Here is a 12,550-nt window from a genome sequence, read left to right on the forward strand (position 1 = left end):
TGCCTGAAGCCCTTTCTCCATGTTGCAGACCACTTTTGCAGGTATTAGTTTTGCAAGGGAGAGGGTTTGCCTTTCTGATAAAAGGAGATTTTTCTCAAGGGTGGGTTTTACCAGTGGGCTGACATTCTCTCCTCCTTTGAAGTTGTAGGCAAACCCTTCAGCATCATCTCCTTCTTTTCCCACCGCTGGATGTTTGGGTGGATAGGCTGCTGCTGGTATGGGTGGGCTGGTTTCTTCTTTGGCTGTGGGAGCCTCATCACCATGACAGCTGTCAGCCTGGACAGGTACCTGAAAATCTGCCACTTGTCCTATGGTAAGACAAATATGTATCTATATATAGATAACTTATTATCTATGACTGTGGAAAAGCTGTATTAATACTATAGTTTACTACACTGAAGTAATAATTAAACTCTTCAGAATAATTTTCTTAAATGTAGAGGGGAGTATACAGAGGAGAGAAACATGTTTGCATGATCCAAGAAATCCCAGTTAAATTCATTTTGCTGAACATAACACGCCTCATAGGTGGGCAACACCATGAATTTTTATAACCCTTCATAGATAAATCACTTTATGTCTATCAAGGCCTATTAATATTAACAGATGCAAGTAATGCACATATTGCAGGGTCTTATGGACCAAAACATAAAAATATTCCATTTTAGATGCCCAAAGTCCTCTGTGGTGTGTAGCAAGCTATTTCAAACACCTAAGAGATTTGAAAGGGCAATAAGTCATAATGTGAAACAGTCTCTCAAATATGGAAATGGAAACTGAGAGGATGAAATGAATTTAGCACTGTAAGATGTTACCACCATATCCATCAATATCTTGTGCCTCTGGAATATGATGTATTATATGCTTAATTCTTTCCAGATAAATGATATTGTCACAGTTTAGAAAAGATGTTCTTCTTGCATTGTAAGGGACTAAATTCCCATCCAATACAGGGAATGCTCAAGGTGACTTTACAAATAATAAACACCTTACCTATGTGACTTGAGAGACACAACAGATTTCTTTATGATGACATGAAATATCAGTCATGTCAGGCTGTAAGGAAGGTTTGCAGCAAGGAGGTGTAAGCCAGGCTGTGCAAGCAGAGAAAAGCTGTGGTACTGTGCTAAGAGGTGCTATCACAGACCCTGGTGTGTCCATACTTTTACCCTAAATGGGAGTACAGGGGACGTCTCCTTAGCTGAGTTTTAGATGCACCAATAATATTAAGCAGGATTTCAGCTCTTTCTATTGAAGTCTTATCAAAATAATTCAGCAGCAACCCAATTTGACAATTTTCACAGACTTAGTGAGCTGAAGTGAATATTTCATGGCTGGCTGCATTCATGCCACCAGTGGTGGTGTTTAACATAACATCTTAGTTCATGAGACAGAAAACTCTTCAAAACCTTTGTTCTCAAGGGCTCTGATCATGGTGGCCCATACAGAATGATGGAGAGCAATAAACAAACATGTTTATCATGCTCAGTCTAGGTGGTTAAAAAATGTTTCTCTTTTAATAGTTATGCTATTGTTGCTTTGCTTTTCTACCCCTGAACACAACAAAGCACCTTTCTGTCTCTCAGCCATCATACATGGATACATAATTTGTCAGGCAATGCTTATTTTCCTTCCAGTGATCTCAACATGTAAAATAAGCTGGAAATGGACACATTCCAATTACAGGTGTTTCTTTGCTTTGGTTTTATTTTAAATCACTCCAAAAACCTGAAGAAATCTTCTTAATGTTAGTGTAAAGTGAGTGAAAAATCCCCTGTGATTCAGAGAATACAAACGAGTTGGGGGTTCTAAGATGGAAGGAGATGTTATTGCACCATATTGCAAGTTTCTGCAAAAATGAAATATTTAAATTTGTTAGTCCTATCTGAGTGCTACATATTGGATATGTAGATGATGATAAAAACCCTGAAAACTGAAACTTTTTATGGATGAATTAGAGCTGTATGCAAGATGAGCAGAGGGACAATGTTCTGATCTCCAGGAGTTCTATTTGCATTTAATAAAAAAAAAAAAAAAAGACAAGGATACATGAAAACACACATTACAGATACTTCTGAGAGAATGCACATGGTGATTTTCTGTATTGGAAAAGTGAAAAAGTAAAATTCAATCTTAGATATCTTATTTCCACTGTAAAGCCTTGTTTTTCAGTCGCTGAATTTGGGCTTTAGTCAGCTAACTTAGGAAAGAAAGGATAGGAAAAAAACTAAGTTACATTAAAGAATTGAAATTACTGGACAAGATTCCCATGACTGTTGCTGAGCTGGTTGTTTGGACTTCTTTAGTTTGGACTCAGTTGTAATTCCTCACAAATTAAAGCAAAGGTCTGAAATAAGGACAGGTGGAGCCTTCCATGTGAGTGTGCCTTTGTCATCATGAGGCACAACGTGAGCTCAGGGTCACTGTGGACATCTTGGAGAGAGCCAAGATGAACACGACAGAGTTGCTGTCAAACAGTCAAAAATCCTCATATTTCACAGAACCACAGAATGGTTTGGGTTGGAAGGGACTTCAAAGACCATCCAGTTCCAAAGGCCCCACAGGGACAGCTTCCACTAGACCAGATTGCTCAGAGCCACATCCAGGCTGGCCGTGAGCCCTTCCACGTGACACGACACATCTGGACATGAACTTGTAACTCTTGAATTTTCCTCCAGGTACCTGGCTTAAGAGACATCATGCATTTATCTGCCTGGCAATAATCTGGGCCTATGCCACGTTCTGGGCTACAGTGCCTTTTGCTGGGGTGGGGAACTACGCCCCCGAGCCCTTTGGGACCTCCTGCACTCTGGACTGGTGGCTGGCACAGGCGTCAGTGGCTGGACAGGTTTTTGTTCTGAGCATCCTTTTCTTCTGCCTCCTGCTCCCAACTGCGGTGATTGTGTTTTCCTACGTCAAAATAATTTTAAAAGTCAAATCATCGACCAAAGAAGTTGCTCACTACGATACCAGGATCCAGAACAGCCACATACTTGAAATGAAGCTGACCAAGGTAGGTAGGAACATTTTCCTCAGTTTGCTGGGTTGGGTCATAGAAGCAGATTTGGAGACAATAGCACGATTCTCTGAAGGTGTTTTTTGTAGCTTTCTCCTCTGTTACTGTCAAGATGAGAAAAAAATAGGACTGGAAACATAATTCAGTGATTAGGGCACTTGTGTCCCTGAGATCATGATTCACTCTGAAGCTCTGCCACAGCTTTCCCCTATGACAAGTCCCTGTGGCCCTGCTCCCCACCATAAAACACCCTTTGCTTTCAAACAGTTATAAATGGTAATTTAAGGTGTATGATCTGCATAGGAATTATAACAGAAAGCAGATAGAGAGCAGATTATTGTAGCAGGGAAATAAAACTTTCAGACAGTTTATATTCCTCTGTTAATTAAGATATAAACAAAAATTAGTCCTGTGACACTGCAATTGTTTTTACGCAAATAATTTATCAGTTAGGCTCAGCCATGAACTGCTGATAAAAAAGCACTGAATTGCTAAAATTAGTTTTCCATCTCAGACCATAACCTGTTTTCCCTTTCTGATTGAATCTATTTTCTGTTTGGCAGTGGTGACAGCCATGATCCTTGATACTGGCTATTGTGCCAGGAAATCTCTCAAAATAAAGGCTTGTATTGAACAAATTCAGATTCCTTAGCTGTAAAAGATTTGCCAACCTCTGTAAGACATGCCAAGAGTGAGACAAGCAGCAAATTTTGCTTGGCTGATCAAATTTTATTACAATTTTTCTGAGTTGAACTGAGAGTTATATAACATGCAGCAATAAGGGGCATTAAGTCTAAACATATCTGAAAAATCTCAGCTACATACCCACACAGCCAGTGCTGCCAGTACAGCTGGTACAACTTCACTTGTCTTTCAAAAGGATGTTTCAAGTTGTTACCTTTTTATTGGTGGTTATTCAGGAAATTTCCTTTGAAGAGCAATGGAAACTTTTGATTTGAGGTTGTAGATTTGGTTTTTTTTTTTTGCATATTGGAAGGATCGTGATTTTCCTTCCTGTCTTGGATCTATGCTGGAGAACATAATGTTGGGGTAAATATAAATATGGAAAATTAGTCTCCCTTGTAACCTATTCGAATCCACAGCACAATTCATAACAAACAGGCTGTGTTTGAGATCCTTGGCTTACCTGCACTGTTCTTTCAGTGACAGACAAAAAGAACAGGCTACAGGAAAGATTATGCGATGTCCAAACCCCTTGTGCTTTCTGGTGATTTTTTTTTTTTTTTTTTTTGGTATTCTAATCCTGCTAATTGCCTTATTCCAAATGAGTGCACTTTTGCTGCTACCAGTGTGGGTGCAGCAATAATCTGTCAATGGCAGGAGTATAAAGGCAGATGTTTTTCAGGATGTATGATGGCATGGCATCATTTGAAGTGATATCAGGCTGTGACCGAGTGCAGACAGGCTGGTTCAGGTAACGTATACAAATCATAGATTTTGGCCTCAAACAGTTTTTCTTTGGTATTTATACTAAACTTTCTTATGGTTACATTTTTTCATATTATAAGGAGGTCACTTACTAATTTACCAGGAACTCATTTATCAGAACTAAAATATTTAGCATAAATTTGCTTTTTAAAGTATTTATATGTTCTAATGAAGTGCAAATCCATTATTTGGGTTAGGAGAAATAAATCTAGATATTTTACTAGCATTCTCACTCTCAGTTAAATTCCCAATTTGCAAAATAACTTTTTTCAAGAACCTTTGTGCTTTGCTATTATGAGTTTATTATCCTGAGAAGGAGATTCTGTGTTTCAAAAGGAATCCCCTCCTTAAATAATTTGAATTGAATATCAAGCTATTATTATTTTCTGAAATCTCATTTAGTTCCTCATATTTAGCCAGACTTTACTGTATTTTTAAAGGTCTGATTGCTCTGTGTCAGGCAAGAGAAACACAGGCACGAGACAAAGAGGTAGATTTTGTTAATGTTGTAAATTTATATGAAAAGGCGAGTTACCATTTTTCTTTTCCATTCAGTGGAATGTAATTCCCTTGCATTCTGCCTAGCTCTGTGGTGCTCTGCCAGTGTCTGACTGCTCTGGACAAACCCCGCTGTCTCTTTTCTGCTCTCACAAGGTGGCAATGTTGATCTGCGCAGGGTTCCTCCTTGCCTGGATCCCTTACGCCGTGGTCTCGGTCTGGTCAGCCTTCGGACGGCCGGACTCGGTCCCCATCCAGTTCTCAGTGGTCCCAACACTGCTTGCAAAGTCAGCAGCCATGTACAACCCCATCATCTACCAGGTCATTGAGTGCAGGCTTGCCTGCTGCCGGCCGGGAGGGCTGAAGGCCAAGAGCTCTTTGAAGAAATCAAGGTAAATTCTTCTTTGAGAAGTAGGATACCTTTAAGAACATTATGTTCCAAAAAGTACCAAACTAAGACCAAGAATCAGAGCACATTGAATCTTATTTCTTGGGTTTGACCATGACAATTTTGATTTGGGATTTTTCGTGCCATGAGAATTTGTAAAGTGACTGTAGGTGTGTAAGGAGAAGAAAGAAAACAGTCCTTACTTTTAGATCCAGCTGCAACTCCAGTGATACGGTTTGGAAAAAAAGTCCTATTGGTTTTAATGGGTTTTGGATCAATCCTGTCTTCCTAATTCTTTTCTTTCACATCATCATATGAGTTTCCTCCAGAAGGTGTTGATGACCTCTATTGTCAGTGAAGCAAATAGAAAAGAATTGTGTTAATTCCTTCAATAACAACCTGTTAATACTATGCATTTCAGCCACAGAGTCAACAGGGAGAGACAGTAGTTCCTCAACCACCCTGCAGGTACCATTCATACCAAGAAAACCCCCCTCAAACTAGACAAATCAAAGTGCAATTGTCTCTTAAGGAAGTCTCCTTATTTTTTTACTTACAACCCTCAGGCAAAATTTGTGCTGCACACCTGTGGAATTCCTGAAAACACTAATTATGCACTTGGAGGAAAAGTATAGTTCTGTATTATGTCAGACAAGTGCCTTACTTTTGTGGTTGAACAACGGGATAATGATGGATGTTAATCTGGCAGTGTAGACTGTCACAAACACCATAGCACACACAAGTAACTGTCAAAAAATAGAATTCCAGTAATTTGCTCCAAAGGCCTAAAATATATGTGCCTTGATAGAAGCATGAACAACCATTTTATCATTCATATTATTCCCCTACCAATTCCAGCATTTTTGGTGAGTCAATCCTGATCTTCCACAGCTTCTTTGATATTTCCATAATCTTGCACTGAGATTTATTTCATCTGCAGAACATACAGGGTTTATATCTGTTGTAAATATCTGAGGTGTTGAATTTATAGTTTGCAAAAATCCCCTCTGCAGTTTTAGTCAAATGGTACACATTCAAAGTAGCCTTCGGTGGATTTTTGGTGGCTGGATTTGTGTTTAAAATCTGAAGGCAGTCTCACCCAGTCCTGCAAGCTGAATGCAGGCTGGCTTCTCTAGGCTTGTGCAGTGAACAAAATGATCTAGAGAATCACTTCCCAGAAGCAGGAACCTAATTTCATCTTGGTGTGAGCACAGTGACCATTGTACCCTCTCTGCCCACAGGACATACACGATTTCTGCACACAGGGACTCCACAGCCATGAACGAAACCCAGCTGGAAGCATGAGGGTTCATCTCACCTGCAGCAAATGAGAACCTGCTGGCAAAGAACCCTACTGGCTCAAATTCCTCTTTCTGTAAATGAATTAAAACATGGTGACAGGTTTATTTTACTCCCTATTCCTATGTACAATGTACAGTTCTTTCCATCCTGACCAAAGGAAAGCACTAGAGTTGGGTAAATATTCTAAGTATTCAGAGGAAGAAGAAACAGAGAAAATTAGTTTTTATTCAAAATTTTCCTTCACTTGAGATGCTTTAAAATGCCCTGATTTGTTCTTCTTAGCACTAACTGAAATGATAATTGGAGCGATATTTTCCCTCAGGGGAAGGAAAGTATGCATAAAGGCCAGTTTTAGTTTACTAAAGATAATTTCCCTAAATTCCTACTGCAGTCACTGGAGACTTGGAGTATGAGAGAAAGGATTCCTTAGAGGAAAAATCAGAGTCAGAGCTTCACTTTTCAGGACTTTGAATTACACAGTGGGGAAACATTAGCTGACTGGATTTCTCTGGTGAGCATCTTCCCAAATCATGAGGCTAAAAGCTGTGTTAAACCCACTTTTACTTCAGTCCTTCAATACTCAGAAGTATTTTGACTTAAGTCATGGCAAAATCAGAGGTGCCACATTCATACACAGGATCACTTTACAAGATGCAGAATAACAAATCCTTACTTAATTGTGAATAAGAGGGGAAAGGTCTTCTGCTCAAATTGTAGATTCATTTAGGAGTTATGAATAAATTTGTAATAAAACAGCAGAACTGAAATGAAGTCAGCCCAAGACAAACTGAGCAAACCAATATTTCACAAATTTTTATCATTCTCTGGCCAAAATAACAATGAAATATGATGGCAATAAGCAGAAAGATTTTTCACTGTGTATTTTACTCATCCCAATTCTTCATCAGATCAATTAATGAGATATAAAATGGCAAAATGTTCTTAATCCAAACCATGAAACCAGATTCAAAACTGGTGTGTTTGTGAGAAGGATCACAGCACTGGTAACAGAGGAGTCTTTCCAAAGTGCAGCTGCAGAGTAATTTTTAAACACTAAGTCCTGGAAGGATGAGGATTAATAACTACTTGAGAGAATGAAGTTCTATAAGTTCCTAATGCATTCAAAAGAAAAACAATGTGTCTTGAGATGATCTGCAGAGTAAGGCAGCTGAAGTAATTGTGTTGGATAGGAGACATAATTATTCCTATTGTCTCCTTTTCCTCCTTTGGATTTATCTTAAGGTGAAGGTATCACTGCAGATCAAAAATCAGCATTTCAGTAAAAGCAGATTTAAAATAATGATTTTGATGTTTCTATGTAATTTCATCAAGAATGATATGATTCTATTAAAAATAAATTAATTGCAAATCAAAGAGTCTCCCACACAGACTTATGCTGACTGTTAAGAAAAACAAAGTTACAAGGGCAAAGTTTCTTTTGAGTTGTTCCCTTAAGGAAAGAAAACGTTTGTGAAAGAGTTGCACTTACTTTCCTGTTTAACATTAATTTATTCCACTGTTATTTCAGAATTGTGTTTAACATGTATTTCCTGCCACACTGAACTGAACTCCTTTTGTAGCTGATTCATGGTGATGTTAATATTGCTTTATACAATAATATCATAAAGGTTTAATCTGATGTTTGTTGGCATATCCCAGCACTCCCATTCTGCAGTTGCCATTTTATCAAATGATATTCAGACCACGTAGCAGAAGTAGAATTCTGCCGAATTTTCCCAAAGTATTGCTTCCTCCTCTGCAATGCTTTAGTCAAAGAAGTTTGAATACAAATGAAGAGAACTTGCAGAGATACAAAGAGTTGCCATATTACCTATCCATGGTTTTTTGTTAATTTTTCCCCAGAAGTTGAGTTCTTTCGTTTCTACAGACCTTTCAGCATAAGACCAACTCATTCCTTAACTATGGTTGCAAACTGAGTCCACAAATTGAACCAGAGCAGAAGGCATCTTTTACAATAACTGCAGGCTTGGTTATGAAGATATCAACAACCTTGCCTGCATTATCCTGCAGCTTTTATTATTTTTTTTCATGCAGGCAAGCTTTTGTTTGTATCTATAGGTGTTTATCATAACTGAAGTGCGATGCAAATAAGACATACAGTGGCCCTATAAATGAGATTAGCTGGAGCAGCACTGTTGGTACAATTGTAGGAATTGCTCAATACTCCAGCCAGATTTAGGGGTAAATCAACTCACAGTTTGTGCATGAGCCCTTCCTCTAATTTAAATTGGGGAGGTTTTTCTCTTTATTTGTTAAAATTATGGACTTTCCTCAGAATTGCTGCTGGGTCACCCCCGAAGTGGATACACACATGTGAGAGGGCTGAATTTTGTATTTTTAAATAGTGTAAGATATTTGGATGCCACTATAGTGAATGTACTAGATACATGTGCTACCTAAAGAATTCAGAAGTTTAATAAACTCTAAATATGAAATTCCAGAATAATTACAAACATTTCATATGACTTAAAGATATTTATTTTCATATTATTTAAGTTTATTTTTTTTATTCAATGCCATAATTATTCTTGTCTGAAAACTTAGTTTTTCCATGACTGAACAGTATTTTGCTCTAGGAGAAACTTCCAGCTTGTGCAGGAGTTAGAGACAAGTTTATGCTGAGCATGTGTTCAAGTGAAAGATGTTCCCATGAATGAAGCAGGACATGCACATTTCAGCATGCAGTGCTTAATTTATATGCAGAATTTGAACCTAAGAGCAAATGGATCTCATTGGATTCAGTGACAAAAGAGAACTGGAGCACTCTCTTTGTTCACCTGTATATAAAGCAGCTCACACAATTTCTGCTCTGTTTGGGATCACAGTGGTAGAGGAATGAGGGCTCTTATTATGGATTCAAATTTTCAAGGTCAGCTTTGAATTGATTTGAAGGTTGTAGCCAGATGGTTCTAAAGATAATGCTTTGCCACAGATGCTCAGGACAGAGTTTCTTCCTCTTCCTGTGTTGAGGCTGATAATTGATTATTATAGAAAACTGAGAAATGTAAGCTCAGACTGAGGTCATCAAAAGAGAATGAATCTCTCACTTTCCTGTTTTAGAAGTCTTCTAAATGTTTTAGAAATTTCAAAATTATACTATTTTGTGACCTGGGCTTTGTCAAAGCACCAACATTATCAAACCTACTCACTGTGATGAATAAGTAAGGAATACGACTCTGAAGGAGGATTTTTTAATTTCATTTTCAATATTTCATCCTCCTTGTTATATTAAGAATTTTCCTCTTTTTATGTATGAACATTAAATTAAATGTTTTTCAATGAAAAGAGTGCCATCAAGAATAATAGCTATAAATGAGGATCTTTTACTATGTAACCTTTGTGTGCATTCGTGTTGAGCTGCCAAGAAGCAAAATTCTATTTGAATTCACTGTCCATGACTTGAAGGAAGTAATTGACACAGGCAAAGACTTCACTTAGATAATGAGGTGACCTGGACAGCAAGACTGAGAGTAAGAGAGTAATGAGAGAAATACTGTATTTTGAAGTGACAGTGAAATTATGCAAAATATGTGGATATGGACATTTTTTATTTGTCATTTTCAGTCACAGGTGACAAATGACTATAAACCTTCTTCTGCAGACTTTGAAATCGGTTGACAATGAAGAAATATCAAGATTTAAAATGCCTGAAGAGACTCTTGAAATAGGAGATTTAAACAAATTTTTATGACAGAAGTTGAAAAAAATTAAGTGCTAAAACTGTAAGTGGGATTTTGGAAGAGAGTAGGGAGCATTTGTCCATGCAGGTGAAAGCAGCTGTGGCAAATTTTATTTCTAGACCTGTAATAAAAATGAAAAGAATCTAACCCAACAAGTGATTTGTAAAAAATATTTATCACCCACAGCACAAGACTGCTGATAGCAGAAGATTTTTGGCTTTGTGGCATCGAAAGAGAAAGAGAAAATTGATGTGTCCTCATACAAAGAAAGTGTGATTAATGAATGACAGGCACAATGATAGTGAATTGGATTCCTTGGTGGAACTTTTCTCTTGGCTGACAGTCTTTTAGAGCTTGTCCCACCTCCACTGTGCAGGGTGTTCTTGGTCATGAGAATAAACCTGAATAGCTGCTGAAGGACCAGGCACTCATTTCCCCTGTAGTTCTACATTATTCATTTTATGTTTGTGTTTCTACCTCTTCTTCCCACCAGGGAACTTTCAGACATGTCAATCTGTATCCCTCAGGAAAGCAGCTTTGGCATCTTTTTAGTCACATTTCCCAGCTCAGGATGTCCCCACATGAGTCTCCCCCTGGGTAAGAAGCTCTTGACAAATGATGTTTCCCATAACATTAATTTCTCTTCTTCCCTCCTCTCAAGGAAGGTTTGGTTGGTTCCCTTCACATCTGTATTTTTCCAAGTTTCACAGGCCTTTGCAGGTCTCTGGGTTCAAGGAAGAACATTTAGAACATTAATTTATCTGAAACTAGATTCTCTGGAGAGCTGCTGATGAGCACCACCATTATCATCGCCATGTTTACACATGTTCTGGAGCTCTTGTGCATCCCATAATGACATTTTTGTTATCTACATGCTTTGATTTTTAGGATGGCTCCTATTCTCTTCCACTTGGAACATGGTGCACACGGTGAGGGCTGGTTTTGTAACTGTCTGGAATGATCTTCACCAGTACATCTGTTTCACTTTGCAGCTGGGGGAGAGGGTCTTGGACATATCAACCAGAGCAAAACCTTTTGAAATACAAGGTGGAGCTACAGATTTTCATGCTCTCATTACTTCTGAACTTACAGGATGCTTCACTAGTTTTAGATAAAGAGCCTTTTCCAGCCACATGCTGCAGTTTTATGTCTCATTTGGGTAAAAAAGAAAACTCACCAGGTTTGTTAGAGTTCACAAAGATCTCATACTGAGAGACACATTGAGCATCAAATCAGGTGACTGCAACAAATGAATGAAAATTCCTGATAAAGGTTTCCCTGCGTTGTAAGATGTTCATGGGTCTGTATTTTGAAGACAGCACCCAAAGGGAGTTTTGGGAATAGATCTCCTAATCTTTGTGGAATATAGCTAATAAATTTGTGAAATAACAAGTAAACATTGCACTGACCAAAACCTGACATTGCACAGAACTATTTCAGGTATAGATGGTAGATACATGTGTGGTACACAATACATTTTAAGTGATAAATAAAGTTTACATTGCATCAAGCATAATCTTACATTAGTGAAAATATGAAACATTTAGAAAAGAGGTATGTGTAGAAAACAGGCATAAAAATAGAGATGGGAAGATGTTTTTGGTTTCTAAAAGGGGCTACACAGACGCTCAGCATCCTAAAATCAGAGGCTGGTGTGAAAGTCTTGCTCTTTCTGCACAAATCTTGCAAAATGTGTCAAGGAAAGGATCTTAGTGCCTTGCATTCATGGAGGCAGTCTGCCAACACCAAAAAGTGTTTCCCTGGAGCACCTGAAGATCCTCATTCCTGAATTACAAACCATTACCTGGGATTGATCAGTGGGTGGAGACCCTGCCTGTCTGTCTGCAGTTCTGGTCCCCAAAGCTAAGGGAAGCTTTAGAGAAAGTGAAACAGAGAGGAGAGAAAAATGATAATGTGTAAGCAAATGTGTAAGAAACTGAGGTGAGGGAGTGACAGGGCTACGCAAAGTAGTCTAAAAGAGAAAAACTAAGAGAAAATGATATCAGTCTATAAATAACTTCGAGGAACTCATAATGTAAATGAAAGAAGGGAGTTATTTGCAGTCTCAGAAGGTGACAGAATGAGAAATCAAAGCTGTAAGCTAAGTCAGGAAAAGCTGGAATGGGACTTTCTGAACTACAGGAGCATTCAGGCTTGGAAGAATTCTGAAGGGGAGAAGTTGGGACATGATTAACT

General features: G+C 38.3%; 1 protein-coding gene across 1 annotated transcript in view; it reads left to right on the forward strand.

Annotated features, from left to right (window-relative positions):
• The window catches only part of LOC100232332 (opsin-5), a 30,257-nt gene extending 20,298 nt beyond the window's left edge, over window positions 1-9,959 (forward strand). Inside the window, exons 4-7 of the mRNA XM_002189219.7 lie at window positions 143-313; window positions 2,679-3,013; window positions 5,120-5,355; window positions 6,593-9,959. Coding sequence (XP_002189255.4) covers window positions 143-313; window positions 2,679-3,013; window positions 5,120-5,355; window positions 6,593-6,656 — 806 coding nt within the window. The 3' untranslated portion in view covers window positions 6,657-9,959. The remainder of the gene's footprint in view (window positions 1-142; window positions 314-2,678; window positions 3,014-5,119; window positions 5,356-6,592) is intronic.
• Window positions 9,960-12,550: the final 2,591 nt, after the last annotated feature.

The sequence above is a fragment of the Taeniopygia guttata genome, chromosome 3 (genome assembly GCF_048771995.1).
Source record: "Taeniopygia guttata chromosome 3, bTaeGut7.mat, whole genome shotgun sequence".
NCBI lineage: Eukaryota > Metazoa > Chordata > Aves > Passeriformes > Estrildidae > Taeniopygia > Taeniopygia guttata.